Source organism: Parasteatoda tepidariorum, chromosome 1, assembly GCF_043381705.1.
Source record: "Parasteatoda tepidariorum isolate YZ-2023 chromosome 1, CAS_Ptep_4.0, whole genome shotgun sequence".
NCBI classification, from domain to species: Eukaryota; Metazoa; Arthropoda; class Arachnida; order Araneae; family Theridiidae; genus Parasteatoda; species Parasteatoda tepidariorum.
The window spans coordinates 27,770,717-27,789,814 of record NC_092204.1 but is presented as its reverse complement, the minus strand read 5'-3'; the positions used below and the strand labels follow the sequence as shown (position 1 = coordinate 27,789,814).

The 19,098-nt window shown below is 28.6% G+C and overlaps 1 protein-coding gene across 3 annotated transcripts; it reads right to left on the bottom strand.

Annotated features, from left to right (window-relative positions):
- Positions 1-473: 473 nt before the first annotated feature.
- Positions 474-19,020, bottom strand: LOC107446360 (uncharacterized). Of its 3 annotated transcripts, none has more exons than XM_071177972.1 (9): positions 18,880-19,020; positions 18,653-18,782; positions 13,555-13,725; positions 11,205-11,269; positions 8,402-8,496; positions 6,094-6,170; positions 5,663-5,696; positions 4,820-5,508; positions 474-673 (listed from the first exon to the last, which is right to left on the bottom strand). In XM_071177972.1, the coding sequence occupies exons 2-9, from the start codon at positions 18,771-18,773 to the stop codon at positions 573-575; spliced, it is 1,353 nt and encodes a 450-aa protein (XP_071034073.1). In that variant the 5' UTR covers positions 18,774-18,782; positions 18,880-19,020; the 3' UTR covers positions 474-572. The 3 variants fall into 3 exon arrangements, with proteins under 3 accessions (XP_071034073.1, XP_071034070.1, XP_042902310.1); XM_071177969.1 differs by having other exon boundaries at positions 18,653-18,785; positions 18,880-18,990; XM_043046376.2 differs by lacking the exon at positions 13,555-13,725 and adding an exon at positions 15,534-15,704 and having other exon boundaries at positions 18,653-18,985.
- Positions 19,021-19,098: the final 78 nt, after the last annotated feature.

The window sequence follows — 19,098 nt, the reverse complement described above, 5'->3', positions numbered from 1 at the left end:
AATGGTATTAAGAAAATGCTTTTTAATTTAACTAATTCATTTGCTTTTGATAAATATATCCATTAGCTCCATCTCTTCTTTCTGTCCTCATACTGACTGGTTATGAGCTATTAAAGTTTTTTCTCTAGTTCTTTTTTACAAATCTTTTTCTAAATACATAAGGAAGAAAAGCTAATTCGTTCATTGCTCCTGCAGGAATGTTGCACCAGTTAATAACATTTCAGTAAAAATATACCTTAAGTATTCAAGCTACTTTTAAATCATTGTAGGCATTAAACCATTGACATTGTAGCAGATTTAAAGTTTTACAATTTAAAAATTATTAATTTAATCCAAGTTAGAAGTCTAAAATCTTTTTTAAAAATTGAGGGTGATGTTGAAGAGGGGAAAGATAAAAAAAAAAGCTCTGAGTTAAATTCTTATATATATTTTTTTGAAGCATTGATATTTACACAAAGCAATAACAAAGGCAATTTTAATAAATAGAAATATTTATTTTTTGAAAAAAGTAAATACAAAATTTCTTATAAAACTATAACTCAAAACTATGTACATTTTATAATATTTATAAACTAATTTTTCCTTTTAAGTTGAGTCTTTTTACGCCTATTGAGGGCTTCAGCTTTTTTCTTTTTTATTTCCTCTGGTGTACACTTTGGTTGTGATAGCATACCTAAAAAGAACATGTATCATTATGCATGGAATACGTACATATACAACATGTTTGGACATGATTGCTTTAATGCTCTAGAGTGCACTTAGTGTTTAAATCCCCATAACAATTCATGTACTGGGCAAAATTTGACGAATGTGCTCCGCAAAGTATGTGGTTTTAATATATATATTTGTCAACTGAAACAAATAAAAAACAACTTATTTTTAATAAGAAGCAGCATTTATTCACAAATGTAATGAATAAGATAGCCATTCTAATGTTCTTAAAATTGTATACAGCAATGCTAATTTGTTTTACATACAAGCTTTACTATTTAATTCACTACCAATTTATTCAAACTTTTGCAGAAAGCAGAGCAGTTTACATCCCTGTGTATATTAATTCAAAATGCCAAATTTTTCTCTATAACACATTCTAAATAGTTCTGCACACTATTTTTCTCATTCTGTCAAGTATAACACATGTTATAAGGATCTAAATATCTACGGTATTTTGTGTGAATCATTTAAATTGCTTGCAAGAAGAATTATAATATTGATTGCCAATAATTAAAATATTCAAGTGGAAACAACAGAAATATTTTAAAACTCTGGCTAAGTAAAAGCAAAAGAAAGATTAACTTTTTCAAAAATATGACATAGAGGAAGACAACCCACAAAATATATTTGAAAAAGGTCTTAAACAAGTAGGAGTGTTCCCTAAAATGGTAAAGTGGAGATATCTACCTGTAATAGGCTGTAGTGCTCCAAAAGAAGAATATGTGTATATTAACTGAAATATGCATTCGGTTTCCATTCTATTTGAGAAATAAAATTACCCGACTTTTTTAGGTTTTTAGAAAGCCAAAAAAAAAAAAAAAAAATTGTAGATTACATTTTTGTTCTACAAAGCAGTGCTCCATCAGAAAAATACCTGCAAACTCTGGCTATTCTGGCCAATCTCTAGTTCTCATTTTCGCAGCCTTTTTTCCCCTAATAAGTGCATCACTGATTCAAAATATTAGAATAATTTAACAAAATCTACATTAAAAAAGTCTTTATTTGTTTGTTCTTTTACTTACTTACAGAAAAGAAGTCTTTTTAAATTAATTTTCTGCATAAATTTTAAATTATAATAGACTACTCGTAGAATTATATATATAAAAAATATTATTGGGTGTCTACCGGTCACGAAAATCGTAACAGTCATAGATGTATATATAAGCTTTTGAGAGATGTATATACTAAAGTGTAAGCTTATGAACTAATACCAGAGTACCAAATTGAGATCATGTCTGCGTTATCATTGGCTAATGGAGTCTGAAAGACTGATCTCATATATGATATTGTAGGCCGTGAAGGGAGAATTACATGATCACATACATGTGATCATGATTTTGAACAGGTTAGTTGAGTCACACGAGTAAAAAAAGTCATCTTTATATCATCTTAATTCTGATCAAATTAATTTATAACTTAATTTTTAAAATACACTAGTACCAGTCTTGTGAATAGTATTTTTTAACTGCAAGCAAGTTATATTTAAGAATTTTAAAACAAATTACTAAAAACAGAGTAATTCTGTTAATATATTAAAGAACTAATTGTTAGAATTCTTTACTTTATCACATCAATGACTACTTATCATCAATGACTACTTATAACACTGGTTATCATAAATTAAGGAAAAATAGCAATAACTCATTCAAAAATAAGCCTATCACAATTGAATTTGAATATGTTGTCAAATAAGAGTCGCTGTGTAAAACTAATAAGTAAATTAGTGGTGCTACAGAGGAATGCAATGTCTGTTGCAATGGGCATAAAATTGTATGTTTAATTGCAGGCCAGCAAATTTTGCTATGTTTCTGGAATTCTGGTTTCTGGAATAGCCAATTTGTAACAATGACCTCCAGGCATCATTCTAATGAAAAACTGTCTATTGGAAGACTTAGAGGCACGGCAAAGCCATAAAGAAGTGGTCATATGGCTAAATGTGAGACTTTCTGCAGTTCGTAAACTTTAGTAATAATTTCTAACAAGTCCGCCATTCAGAAACTTCAAACAAGGAAGGTCATATGTTACGAAGAGCGCTGATGACCGATGCCTGAAGGAAAAACAACTCTGAGTCAGCACATATCATCTTTTAGTGCATAGAAGGCTTTACAAACGTGATCTGTTCACTAAGCAATTAGTCATTGGCGTGCCACTCTCATCATGCCTTAGAAGGGAACATTTGAAGTGAGTGCAGCAATGTGTCCTCAGGACAGCTGGCCATTGGAGGGCTATTCTCTTCACATAAGAGTCCAGGTTTAGCCCCCCAAGAGATAGTTGGCATTGTTTGATTTGAAAAGAATATAAAAGCTAATATCATCCATCAAATGTACATAAAAGAGATGCATGCCAAGGGGGTAGTGTCTGTATGTAGGGTGGGGTTATTTTGGTGGAAGCACAGACCTGCATGCTTTTCAACATCGAACCGCATATGCTCATGAGTATAAAGATGGCATCCTTGATATTTATATCTGTCCTTATGCTGCTCCAATAGGGGATTCCTTATGCTGCTCCAATAGGGGATTATTTCGTGTTATAGGTCAATAATGCTCACAGGGCTCACATCATAGATAATTATCTTCAGCACATGGAATAACCAGCTCAATCACCTGACTTGAATTCTATTGAGTATGTTTGGGATGCTTTAGGAAGATGTGTGGCTGCTCTTAATCTCCTCCTCAGACTCTTGCCATGCTTGCAACTGTTTTGCAAGAACAATGGCTTGTACTTTCAACGGAACTGGCTCCAACAGACCTAGTACTTGAAAGCATCACACATCACTGTATGTGTTGTATTGCTGCTTGAGGTGAACTTATTCCATACTGGAGGTACTTTTTCTATTCAAAACCGACACATCTGATTTATTAATTTCATACATATGCTAATTCCTGTGACACCATAAATGTCTAGTTAATACTTTTTATGTTATTTTATACATTATTATGTGCACTGTAATGTGTGCCAGTTTCATTAAATTCTATGTATAACTTTTTGAATCATGGCGATTTTTGTTTCTTCCCTTAATTTGCGATAACCAGAGAATAAATTTTAAGATCGGATCCTTTTTAAGCTGGAAGCAGAATTTTCCAAACGTAAGATACAGTAATTCCTAACTTTTTTTTTTTTTGGCAAAACATTAAATTCTAAGACAATTTCAGGTTTCCATGATACTGTGGGACACCTGGCATTTAATTCATTTAGCAGATATACCACAGGAGTCTTAAAAATAAAAAAAAGCTGAACTGAAGTAATATAGAACTTTAAAAACAAGATTCCTAAATTACAAAGTAAATTATAATAAAATCTGTCATTTTACAGAATTATTATATAAAATAAGGTATAAATTAAAATAAAAATATTTTTTAATAAATTATATTCAGTAGTTTCACTTCAAATTATATGACTCTTCAGCTGTATCAAAATGTCAACTTTTTAACCTCTCAATTGAAATTCTTTCTCACAAAGAGAATCTCAATATTCAATGAAGATTCAATATATATATGTTTATAAATTTGATTAACATTTTTTAATTGGAATTTAATCTTATTAATTAAAATATTTCACCAATTCTAATAAGGTGTACAAAGAAATCAAAATCAATCAAAAAGAAATCATTTCAAATCTTCATGACAATTAATCTCCATCATACAAGATTTGTTTTCATCTTCTAAAAACCATAATTAAGTATATGATCACCAATTCTTACTCATAAAATTTATAAGAAGAAATTTGTTTCGTTAAATTTTCTTTAAAATGTAATTTATAAGTCTGAAACAAATTATTTGTTAAAATAGACGAGATATTTTAATTCTTTTTGTGAATAGTTCCCCACTCCAACATATTAAACTTTTGCAATTTTAGTATTGTTAATTAAGTCTTTTGATGAAAATTGAACAAAAAAAAAAAAGAATTCTGCGGAATAAGGTCATATCTTTTTAAGAATTCAAAAAGAAATCTACTAAGGATGCTTCATTCACTTAATTAGATCCAGCGTAAAAGGGATATAGTTTTAGAAACATTTGAATCTCATGACTTAAGGTACTAATTTTTTAAGAATGCAAATTCATCGTTAAAAGCAAATAAACTATGAAATAAACAACATTGAACTTACTTTCTACTTCGTCTAATCTAGATAAAACCTCAGGTTGGCAAAGTAGGGATTCTTCCTCAAAATTATTATCTTCAAAACTATTATATAATTCGTTATTTGGACAATTTGCAGCAAATTCAATTTCTTCCAAAAATGAATTTCTTTCAGTCTTAGTTTTTACAACACGGATGTTTCTGATTTCATCTGATGCTGCGACTTTCGTATTTACCACTGAATGTCCATTACCATTGATATTGTGGTTAAATTCTACCTCCTTGGTGTTGGTCTCTCCGCTCAAGACATTATCTGGCACTAAACTTAGATCATCATCTTCTAGAAGAAATCCATTGTCCCATTCATTGTCACCGTCCCAATCGATATTGCTCAGATGTAAGAGGATGTCAGCATGCTCTTCACAAGAATGTTTCCTCAATTCTATTTCTGAAGTTTGAGAATTATTTTTTGAAATAGATGGATTAGGTACGGTTTCAGGAATGGTAGATAGTACATCCCCTGTTCGAGTTGTAGTGGGAATAGCATTGACTTTATCAAGTTCTTGAGTGGCTTTAACTATAAAACTATTGTCAGCATCGCCCCACAACTCTTCAGATGAATCGTCAGATTTACCACCCTCAAGAAAGGAATTTTTAAAACTTGTATTTTGCTCCAGCAAAGAAACATCACCATTTTTGTTTTTTTCTAGAGGAGACCTAAAAATAAGTTTAATAATAATATCGTTATGAATTTTTTCGAAAAATTTATTATTATAAAACCTTAATTACAACAATAACTGTAATAACTCATTGAATAAAACTGAATTTGTAACACAAGATTAATAAAAATATTTTCAAACAAAAATCTTACTTTGAATGTGATGGTGAATTGTCGCTCTTCGAATCTAAATGGGAAGAAGAAAAAAAGGAAATGAATTAAAAGTCCATTTAGAAGAAATAATATTAATTCAGATAGATAGAAAGAAAGTTTTGTGATGATATTTAAACTTACACCAATTTTTAATCATAAAATATTGATTCAATGCTCATTAAATAATGTTCTTAAAATGAATTCTTTTGATAAAAATTTTCAGGAAATGAATGAATAAAAAAAAGTAGCTAAAAAAATTGATTGTTTCTTACTAATGTTAAAAGTTTAAAAAAAAATAATGGTTTTTATTAATTAATGGTATTACTTTTAAGAATTTTTTTTTATTTTTGAATTCAGAGTGCACACAGCTCATTTAAATTACTTGACAACAATTGCTTCAAGAAAAATTATAGTTATTTAAAAAAATTTACTTTGTATAGATTCTATAAATTTCTTAAACTTCTCAACTCCACGTTTAGAACGCTTTTTTACATCGTTCTTCTGGTTTCTAAAAATAAAAAGAAACTCAGGTTAGTGCTCAATAAACAAACAACAATATAATTAGTGAATTATACTCTTTAAGATAAGTAATAATAAAATTTAATAAATATATAAATGAAATAAATAAAAGTTCTTATATATGTTTTATTTACAATTAATGTCTTTTCAAATTGTCACCCAGAATTTCAACAGTTCTGGATTCCTCTTCACAAAAAGTGGGTAACTATTTAAAATATCAATCCATCTATTAATATTTATATTCATCATATTTTATCTCTTGTTAAACAAAACAAAGAATTTAAAAACAAGAAGAGTTATTATAACTCTTCTTGCTTTTAATCTATTAGCATGCTATTTTTTTCTGCGCTGCTGAATAATGCATCCTCTGTACGATATTTGGTATATTTGATGCATTAGCGTATGAGCAAAATCACCGTCCATAAAGGCTGTTTTTCAAAGGCTCTGTCGTCATATGAAATGATGCTTTTTATGCAAAGAATATGCTGTTTTCATAACTGCTGTGAGTTTGCAACAGTTACTCATGACTTTTAAGTTAATTTTAGAATAACTAAAGCCAGCACTGTCTATGCTTATTCTGAAAATGGCACAAAACATCCCTGTAAAGAAAAGCCACAGTTTTGCAAAAACGAAAAGCATAGACTTTGAAATAAAAGTGTGATATAATTTTCTCGTATTTAAAAACTTATTCCAATGCTACATTATCAGGGCTGAAAGAAATTCTCAAAAATTGTGAATAAGGCAGTGATTTTAATTTTCATCTAGGTAAAAAAATAGTGCATAATTGGCAATTTCTAAAAAAGTATAATAACTTTTAAAATATTTAAGTTATTTGTATACTCTAAAGCTCAGATAATTCTTAATGGCAAGATGATATATACAGTATAAAATCATTGCTTTGATTTTAGAGTATTTAAACAGTGGCTTTTTTATTTTCCTAGGTGACAGACCTTCGATAAACCATATTAATTAAATATTAAAACGTGTACCAAATTAAGATGAAAGCAATCTGCAAGAATTAAATATAGTGGAAAAAACTGATTGAGTAATAGGCATAAGTTACATTGACATATGATCCTTGATTATTTGAAAATTTATATTCTGAAAACATTTGTTAACAAAAGTCTATTACAAATTAATTTTTTTTCTCTTACTTTTATTTATGTATAATATAATACAGAAACAAAATATACATTCCTAAACTTCATCATGACCATTACATGTTTTCAGTAATGCTTTGTCTCTATAAAATAACCGTTATTAATTTCCCATTACCAATCTTACAAATTTTTTGACAGAAATTAAAACAAGATATCAAAAGTCAAGCAAGAAAGCAATTAAATACTGGTTATCCTTCACAAACACAGAACTTATTGAAAAAGACATTTCTCTGTATGCTAATAATATTGAGCAAGCTCAAAGACCCTATTTAATTATGTTAAATAGATAATTGCAACCTCCTCTAATTGTTGTTTTAATTATAACTTTTACTGAAGGTAATCTAATTTATGGATTAAATTCAAATAAAAAGTGTTACTGCGTAAAACGAAACTTATGTTTTATTTAACTTTATAAACTTATATTTCTGTAGGAATCATTCATATGTTTTCCTTTTGTGTTTAAAACTGTTGACATCTGTACCCTTCGAAGTAATTTTTTTCCCCTTTTCCTTTCACCAAATTCAACTTTTATTTTAAAGTCAAAATTTTTTTCACATGTAATTTTTTGTTTCAATTTTTGTATTTTGCTTTTTAAGAAAATTTTAAGAATAAGGGGATTTTATTGTCTTACATTGAAATCCCCTGCATTGTTTATACCAATTTTCTCTCCCTGTCAAATCTCTTTCTCCCATTAAGTATTCACATAATATATGAACAGCCTTTAACAAAAATTGTTTTTATTTTACGTTGTAATTTTCAAAAAAATTTAACTTTATGCTAAAACCTTTTTAAACTTTATTAGTTGCAAAGAATTATTTTGCAAAAATTTTACACACAGTGCTATGGGAAAAATTATAACAATGATGTTATATGCACAAACGAAAGGCGTAGAGAAAAAATGGTAGAGAAACACTGAACTAGATGACAATTTAGTTTCCTACATTCAATGCAAAACATTAAAACTGTAATAGATTATTTATATTTTTATAGTACAAATCTTTGGTAAAATAAAAAATACAGCTCATCACCACTTAACTAAAAAAAAAATATTTTTGAGTACTTTATTTCTTTTATAGTCTGTTCTGCAGGTTGTTTAGACATCCAATTTTCAAGAAGTTTGGTGTAACTGCTTGATTTTGAATCACACTCAACAGCCTAGAATAAGAAGGAATAAGATGTGACAATAAATTTTTATAATATTTTATAATTAGGAACAAAATTGTGAAATTTATGTAGTGACCACTAAATATAATAAAATTAGGGAGCATTCTTAAAAAAAATACTTCATTTTAAACAATTTTTAATTGTCAGAAAAATGACACCAAATCGAATAGATTGTAAATAGTATACACTATATACACAACAAAATAATAAGGATCAAAAACTAATTTCAGTTATTGGAGAAATTAACTTTTTACTATAAAATTTAATTATTATTAAATGCTTTAGAGTTTCCCCTACAAACTCCCTTTAATAATAGTTGCTTTAGCAGCCTTACATATAAAAAATAGTAGCCTAAATAGTCAACTAAGAGAAATAATTAAGATGCTATTTTAATCCATGTAGTTGCATTTTGAATAATTAATATAATAAAAAAAATCTTATACACTTGTACAATACAATACCTTAAAACTTAGCAAGATCAGCTAGATTAGACCATTTACTAATTCAACTGCTATTTCAAAAACAAAACAATATTTTTTGCTTTGCTTAAAAATATCACAAATAAAAATAAAAAGGAAATTACATATAGAATCATTTCGAAAATAAGCTTAATCAATTTGTTTTGTTTCCGAAAACCAGAAAGCCACTATAAATTAAATATTTTATTAAAAATAAATAGTAGTTATTTCTTAAAGAAGTTTAATAGCTATCACTAAACAATTATATTGGTTACTTTTAGTCTTTTTCTCACCCACTTCGAGAAGAAATCTCAATCTTGATTAAAACATAGGAAATCTTAGTAGTAAAAAATTGTATATAGGGGGCATATTTTTTGAATGCTTCTTGCATTCAAATAATTATAAAGTCTTATTTTCACAAATAAAGAATCAACATAAATCATTATTGACTTATTTTTTGAAATTTGGATGCTTATACATCAAAGCTTTTGAATAAAACTCAATAATATAAACCAAATTATTTTTAGAAATAAAAACAAATATTTTAACAATATTGCTAATATAGCACTAGATTCTTCACAAATTTGGATTATCTTTGTGTAAAAAAAATAAAAATAAATAGGAAAATAAATTTTTTTTCGTTGTCAGAATGAACACCAAATGTATGTAAAAAATATATTTTGAATTATAAGTAGATCAGATATAAAATTTATTCTTTTTGCTGATTAATGCTTTGAAATTGAATGAGTATGCGTAAAATTCATATAATTGTTTCTTAAGCGTGTGATCACAAACCATAATGTTTGATTTTAAAATTGAGTGAATAAGAGTCGCGATATTGAATTCTTAAAACATATAAATACGAGTTGGAATAAATCAAGTGAAAACTAATCACAATGCTTGTTTTTGAAACCGTATGAAAATTAATTCCGACATTTGATTCTTGAGTCATATGAAACAATTAAACTCGATGGTACATTTTAAAATGGTATGAATGTGAATTGCAATGCATGATGTTTATTTCACAAGCATACAAATCACAATGCGTTATTTGTAGAAAAAATTCGGTCGATGTAGTACTCAATCAACCAGATGCAATTCAAAGCGTGTTGAGATATGCAAATGATAACTCATAGGGAATAAAAGCAAATTTGAAGCATTAAATTTTACCCATAAACTATAAAAATAAATCCCTCTATTAATAAAACAATGTATTGTTAAGTATTGAGGATAATAAAGCTAACATAACAAATTCAAAGATTGATGACACATTGTAGTACATAGTGTAAAAAGGAAACCATTGTACAAAAACAACAATTATTATTCCTAAGAGAAGAACAATCATATTGCGGCAACTCTGAGAGAAACATACTTTTTTCCCCTCATACTTCAATATGAACAAGGCTGAGCCTATTAACTGTTTTGGTTTAATGTTTATGTTTGCTTCATAAGTAAGGTAATCTACGAAGCAAGGAAAGAAGTTCAACCAGTGTTACTACATATTATGTAACAAACTATGCTTTGTGTATTTATGAGGAAGGGAAAACCTCTTCCCGTGATTTGGAACCAATTTTTGTTTACGTTCAGAATAAAGAAGTGGCTTTTATAAGGAAAGTTTTTAAGTTTTGGCTTTAAGTATGGTTAACAGTTAACTTAGCTACATCACAAAGGGAAAATATTTCACTAATTGCTTCTTTGAAAGTTGACATTACTCATGCGGTTTCCTGAATAAAAGCATAAAAAATGGAAATGCTAGATCTTTTTTTCACAATATTTTATACACATATTTTTTATATATTAGTTATTTTTTCAATTCTTAAAATAACTCTTGAATTGTTTAGAATTAAAATCACAAACTTACAAACAAAAATGCTAAAATTAAGGTTTATCTATTTCAAGTCTTTTTATTTTAAATCAAAATTTATAAAAAAAAATTTGTTATTTTTGCAAAACATTTCTAAAAATCTAGTTCTAAAAAAATTTTCATGCAAATTTTTTTTGATCAAAAAAATAAGTTAAGAGATGTTTTAGATTAATTAGACTGATTTTTTAAAATATTTTTTTTTCAGCAATACCAGCTACATTTTTATTGAAAGTTGATTATATTAATAATTACACATTACTCCACATTATGCAAGCATTGCTAAAAGAAATTAAATGCCATATAATGCTTAAAATCAATGCATGCTTAAGCAATGGTATAATAAAACACTCATCTTAAAAACTAAACAAACCTCTTACCTGAGTTTGATTTAAATTCTCTAATAATTCCTGCACAGTAATTTTTAAATCTCTTTTCCTAGATCCTGTAAAATATTAATTTTAGATCAAAATCTAAAGAAATTTGAATAATTTAAAATAATAATAAATAAGACCATAATATTAATTCAAAAAAAGGAAGAATTTTTTAGCAGTTTGAAAATATGCACTGAAGTAGACAAAATAACATCATTATACAATGGTCTGCAAAGAGACAGCACTTTGTAGACAAGTCTTCATTTTGATTAGACAAAAATATCATAAATTAACAAAAGATTCTTTAAAAAAAAAAAAAAAGAAAGAAAAAAAAAAGAATTTTTCTTATTTTTGTACAATAATAACTTTAACAAAAAAATGCAATTATTATTGTTAAGTGTTCCCTTTTTCCTATTCAGATTTTTATTTTCTAATGATTTTTAGGCCATTTTGATATTTTAAATACACATTAAAAAAATTACATTTAAATACAAATGTATAGGAAGAAAGATACTTTGATTATATGAACCATGTGCACTACTTTTCCAAGTTGTCACCAACACAAATATTAAAAAAAAAAAAAAAAAAAAAACAAAAAAAAAANAAAAAAAAAAAAAAATAAATAAATAAAAAAAAAAACTCATTGCAAATTTTTTTTAATAATTTTATGCAATAAATTACACTTATGACTAAAGACAAAAATAAATAAATAATAAATTTTGACTTTTAAAATTTCAAATTATATTTTGAGTTATTAAATTTTAAAATTTTGATGTTTCTAATATAATTCTGAAAGAGTACCAAAATATTTGTATTTTTTCTGATTTTTTGACAGCTACAAAATCTTGTATTCTGCTTTCATTAAAAAAGATGGATGATTATTTTAAAGAAGAGTGGGGACAGATGTTATAATGCATATCAACTAATATTGGGAATTCTTCCCATGGGTTCTTCGACATTCTGTCTGCTTTCTTCTTCCTATTAATACTCTCTCTCCTTGCATAAGTGAAGTTTATGTGACATCAGACAATACTTTTCTAAACTATAATATTTTTAATCATTTTGAAAGAATTATTTTTTAATTAAAATCTTTGCGATTTGAATGTTTCAACTTATTCAAAAATTTCTTTCGTGTTGAATTTGATAATTTAAACATATTTACTACCATGGAAAAAGTTAATTTAAATTTTTAAAATTTTAAATTTGAACTATTAATTTTTATTCTAAACTTATGTAGTTTTTTATTTTATTCCGTAACTTTTACCAATGAACAATACATCTGACTTATCTTAAATTCTAAATTACTTTGAAACTCTTAAATTGTAGAGTTATTATTTTTTTTACTAACAACTATCAAACTTCTAAAATATCTTGATATTTTGCTGATTAATCGGTATTCTGCCCTAGATTGTGAATCGATCTGAAATTAAATGAATAAGCAGTGTGAATCCAGGATTGGCAAGCAATAGCGAGCAGGAGTGTAGTTTAAAATATAATTAATATTAAGAAAATATATATATAAGTATAAAAGCTAGGGTACTAAAAAAATATAAGAGATAAGGTGAGTAAAAAAAGCTAGGATAGTAGCAGCAAAGTCCAAGACAACAAAAGCAAACAAAACCAGAGTAAGCAGTTTTGGGAGTTTGCGAGCAAGGAGTAGTCCTCCCATATTTCTTATAAATCCTATATCATATTATCATATATACCTATATATAATCTATCCCATATTTCTTGGCTTACTCATGAACGTTTTCCTTCTGCATTGCATTTTATAGTTCATTACTAATTTATCCTGATTCTACCTAATTTAGATGTAGTAAAAAATAGAGTTTCAGTTTAGCTAGTTTATAACTCTTAAAATAGAGTGCAAAATACAGTTTCCAGGCACATAATTAAAGCCTCCTGTTCTTTGGGAGACCTCAACAATTTACCCTCCAGCAGGAGGCCCCTTTTCAGTACTCAGCCGAGAGCAACCAGAAAAAGCCAGGCCTGCCACAATCCGAAGCATCAGATTGTTTGCAACTGTAATTTCAAGGTTGATTGATGAGAGTAAAAAAACTTGATAATAAATATTAATTAAAAAGGATAATTTAGAACATTTATTGCGAATACTGCATTGCTGAAAAGAAGCACATAGCGTTGATTTTGTAAATAAATGCATTTTTCTTCTCGTGACATTTTTTTGCCTTTGTGCCCACTTTTGTATGCTTAACCACCTTTCCAAAGTTGTCCCCTGATTGTAGGACAACCCTATAAGATGAGTTTCTCCTTTTAAAGGTTGAAGGAAAATCAAACCTGGAAATCTATTACAAAAGATTTAGGGTCTCTTTTTCCAGACAAGGCAGCCACAACATACCTTTAGTTAGTTTAGGGGAAGTGAAGTCCCAGACAACATCAGGGTGACCATCTTGCGAACAGGGAATCGATGAAGAAGGTGAATTCAACAATCTTGGAGAATCTTGCCGAAGACGTTGAAGTCGAGGAGAGCGATGGGGATTAGGGGTTGAAGTTGCTACTGTATGCACATCTAGAATGTAAAAATTTTTTATAAATTTATAAATAAAATATAGATATTTAGTCATTTTTAATTTTTTTTACTAAAGCAATATACATGAAACAATATTAAGCATTTATAGGTCAAGGAACATTACAAATGACGACAACCCAAGTTTGGAAGAATGTTGTGGAAGTTAAAAATGTTGTTCTTAATAAAAAGGGAGAGCTTAGACAGTAAAACATTTATAAAAATAACACAAAGAATAGCATAAATAAAACATATAACATGATGGTATGAAAAGTTTGTTTTAAAATTTCAATTGCTTTTCTGTCTTTTTCTAATATATACTAAGGAATAGTCTCTCACATTTTCTATCAGATATCATGATCTTTGACACTAACCACTCTTAAATTTATTGTTCCTCAGATGGTACTATAGACTTTGAGGCACAACCAATAACAGAACTGATGACACTGATCAGCATGTTCGTGCCCCTAAGACTAAAAGTGCAAAGGTACCAGAACAATCAAAGTTCCAACAGAAAAATATATGTTTGGACAAAACTATTTTCAATTACGTTATATGTGTCCATAAGCAAATATGTCTGGATTATGTAATACAGTCAGAAAAATTTTAAGTTCAAGTTGTAAAGAAATTAGTATATTCTCAGTGATTCACTTCGAAAACTTGAAGTTCTTAGGAACCAGAACTTCAAGGTCTTTTTTTACTAAAAGCAGTCCCTATTTAAAATATGAATTCTTTACCTTTTTATTAACTCACAATTATTCTATTTATTGATAGAAAAAACAAAAAAATTCAAAACAAGAATGAATAATCAAGGCTTTAAATGGGAATGATCAAGCACCTGCATCAGGAAAATGGAANAATTTTTTTAAAAAAATTAACAAAATATTCATCTAATTTTAAATTAATTTTAAACTAAACTAATTTTAACAGTTACCTGCAGACAAAAAAAGGTAAAAAAAGGGGCGTGGTCAAAACTGAAATGGCCATAACTTCATCAATTTTGCTCTTATTCCAGAATTATTTTTTTTTTAAATGTTCAGTTAAATGCCTAAATTGAGTGAGAAAGAAAGGTGAGTAAGAAAAGCTAGGATAGTAGTAGCGAAGACCAAAACAATAAGAGCAAACAAAACTATTTCAGATTGCGAAGCAATTTGAAATTAACTGTGTAAGCAGTTTTGGGAGTTTGCGAGCAAGGAATGGTCCTCCCATATTTCTTATAAAAACAGAGTTCTTGGCTTACTCATGAACTTTTTCCTATTGCATTGTATTTATAGTTCATTACTAATTTATCCTGCTTCTACCTATTTAGTTGTAGTAAAAAATATAGTTTCAGTTTAATTACTTTATAACTCTTAAAATAGAGTGCAAAATACAGTTTCCAGGCACATAATTAAAACCTTCCGTTCTCTGGGGGGCCTCAACAACCCAGACCTTCCAGCAGGAGGTCTCTTTTCAGTACCCAGCCAAGAACCCCCCAGAGAAAGCCAAGCCAGCCATAATCCGAAACATAAACTCGTTTGCAACTGTAATTTTGAGGTGGATTGATGAGAGTACAAAACTTGATAATAAAAAAGGATAATTTTCAACATTTATTGTGAATACTGCAGTGCTGAAAAGAAGCCCACAGCATTGATTTTGTAAATAAAAGCCCTCCTGTGACATTTTTTTCGCCCCACTTCAGCATGCTCAACCACCTTTCCGAATTCGCTCCCTGGTTGTAGAATCCCCTGTAAGATGAGTTTCTCTTTTTAAAGGTCGACGAAAATCAAACCTGAAAATCACTTTTTCCAAACAAGTCAGCCACAACATACCTTTAGTTAGTTTAGGGGAAGTGAAGTCCCAAACAACATCAGGGTGACCATCTTGCGAACAGGGAATCGATGAAGAAGGTGAATTCAACAATCTTGGAGAATCTTGCCGAAGACGTTGAAGTCGAGGAGAGCGATGGGGAGTAGGGGTTGAAGTTGCTACTGTATGCACATCTAAAATGTAAAAAATTTCAGCTATAAAAAATTTCTATAAATTTATAAATAAAATATAGATATATAGTCATTTTTAATAATTTTTTTTTTTTGCTAAGGCAATATACATAAAACAAAATGAAGCATTTTAGACGTCAAGGAACATTACAACTGACTACAACCCAAGTTTGGAAGAATGTTGTGGAAGTAAAAAAATTTTGATCTTAATAAAAAGGGAGAGCTTAGACAATAAAACATTTATAAAAATAACACAAAGAATAGCATAAATAAAACATATAACATCATGGTATAAAAAGTTTGTTTTAAAATTTCAATTGCTTTTCTGTCTTTTTCTAATATATACTAAGGAACATTCTCTCATATTTCCGTATCAGATATTGTGATCTTTGACACTAATCACTCTTAAATTTATTGTTCCTCAGATGATACAATAGACTTTGAGGCACAACAAATAACAGAACAGATGACACTGATCAGCATGTTCGTACCCCTAGGACTGAAAGTGCACAAGTACCAGAACAATCAAAGTTCCAACAGAAAAATTTATGTTTGTACAAAACTATTTTCAATTATGTGTCCATAAGCAAATTTGTCTGGATTATGTAATATTGTCAGAAAAATTTAAGTTGAAGTCGCAAAGAAATTTGCATATTCTCAGTGAATCACTTCGGAAACTTGAAGTTCTTACGAACCAGAACATCAAGGTCATTTTTTACTAAAAGCATTCCCTATTTAAAATATAAATTCTCTACCTTTTTATTAACTCACAATTATTCTATTTATTGATAGACAAAACAAAAAATTTCAAAACAAGAAAAGTGTTAATAAATAATCAAGGCTTTAATTGGGCAAGCACCTGAACCAGGAAAATGGAACAATGTAATATGATATGCAGATTATTCTACATAACTCCTTCAACTACTGATAAATAATAAAAAGAATTTGTCTATGCATAGATATTTAAAATTGGGTTATAGTTTTGGCTACTAATTTGCACTGAAGAATTATGAATAATAATTTTTTTGTGTCCCTTTTTAAATTTTAAGCATATTTGACATGTTATAGCTCCTAAAGCAGAAATCCTGTATGGGGAAAATTATTTTTATTTCATTATGTTAACATTTATTAATAATTTGAGGGAAGATTTCCTTATTGTTATCTGTGACAGAATTATTGCCAAATCTTGGCAGCGGCCCACGAGATACTAAAAAAAACATCACAAAAAGGCTCCAATTCGAAAGATATAACTCATAGCTACCCCCGGGCGAGCATTTACATATTTTTTCTTTTTTTAAACTTTGCAAGTTTGAAAATTTGTTTGGCACTTTGAGGATTGTAGTTGGCACGCCAGATCACGATACAGAAATATCCCTTTATTTGATATTTGTATAATTATAGTTCTTTAGTGTGCAAAGTAAAAATTATTTTTATATCCATCATATAAAAATAATGCTATTAATTTAACTAATGAGAGCTATTTGTTTACTTTTTAAAATGCTTGCAGTAATTATGAAAAGTCTAATTGCAGAACACTTACAATTAACAAAAATCTGGTTATTTGCCCGTTTAGGTATAATTCTGCTCCTAGTACTGTGCCTTGAGTAGTAATGGTCCTTTAAAAAATATATAGCAGGTTTTAATATTTTTTATTAAAGCCTATACATTTCCATACCTGGTATCGAGATTTCTGCACCGTGATCTGTGGCAGAATAATCGCCAAGTCTTGGCAACTGCTGGTCAGCTGCCAGAGAAAGAGAGAGTAAAAATAAATCACAGAAAGGGACGAACTTGAACTAATAGCCACCCTCGGGGAAACATCTACATGCTTTTTTTAATAAATTTTTATCGTTTTAAATCGATTTGGCATCTTGTGCAATTGTATTTGGTGTGGCAGATCACGATATGGAAATATCCCATACATTCTACTAGCGGATCATAATATGCCAAAAAAAATAATAATAAATAAATAAAACATCCTTTCTTTATTTCACTAACTAAACATTTGCAATGCAAAAAATGGTTCTCAACAAATTATGTAATTCAAAACGTATTATACTATGTTGGTATGTGACTGTATCAGAACACAAAGATTGATTCCAAAAATATCCAAATCTCTCACCAAAAAATAAGCACCTTTTAAGAACTTTTTAAGAACTCAAAAAATACTTTTAAGCACTATATACATTAACAAAATACAAAATAATTTTCAAAGACTTAATGTGATCATGATAAAATAACTCGTTCTGACAAAGAACTCTTTTCTCGATTATATTAGCCATTTATAATGCTCAAGAGATTTTTTGGTTCAAACAGGAGGGTAGAAAATGAAGCCTGAAATTGAGAATATCTTGAAAAATGCAGCAGGGTTGCACAATGCAGCAGAGCTGCCAACTGAGCAGACGCATGCGTACTCCCAAGTATTTCATCAAGCTTGTAAAATGATTGGCATATTCATACGCTATGGACCGACGGTAAACCAGCCGAAATAAATAGTTAGTTGAATGCATTGTGAAAGCGTTGAATAAAACAATGCGAAAAGCACGCTTTTGCATAATGCATGTCGAAAATCGACATGGTAAATAAAAATATAGCATTTTCGAAAAAGGAAAATTAAGCACTTTCTAAAAACACTCAATGAAAAAAGCACATTTAAGGGCTTTGAAAATTGAAAATAAGCACCTTTAAGCACTTTTTAAAAACGCTGATAAGACATTAGAAAGTATTTTATCAGCTTTGCATTACAAATACAAACATTTCGAATTTGAATATGCAATAAGACTCAAAGCAAATTTATGAAGGGAATATTTCTGTATCGGTATCTATTTACGCCTACTACCTTTCTCAATGCGAAAATTTTTTTAAATAGCAGTTTCTTCTCATAAAGTAAAATTAAAAACCTTAAGATAGAGGAAAACTATAAATTATTTAAGCAACTTGAATCTTCTCACCCAATCCTTGATCTCTCCTGGAGGTTTTCCGTCTAGTTCTCAAAGGTGTACTGGTGTGTTTAACTTTAGTTCCCACAGGACTGATATTAGCATTATCTAAAGCTTCGCATGTATTGGACATTGTCTAAGTCTCCTTCACAAAATAAAAAATATGATAATAAATAAAAAAATAAATTATCTAGGTTTAAAAGTTAATTTGTAGAGATCAATAAAGAACATTTGTGTACATGAAAGGAAGAATTTACATAAGTTTTTAATTGAATATTATTTATTATGAATTATACATTTGTTAGTAAACATAAAGCATTTAAATTTGCAAGACAGCTGACAATTATTACGCACGGTCACAGATTAGACTTATAGATAAACTTATTTAATAAAATATATTTTTTGTGTCATGAAATAATTATAANCATGCGCGTTATTAAAATTGCGCCAAACAAAAA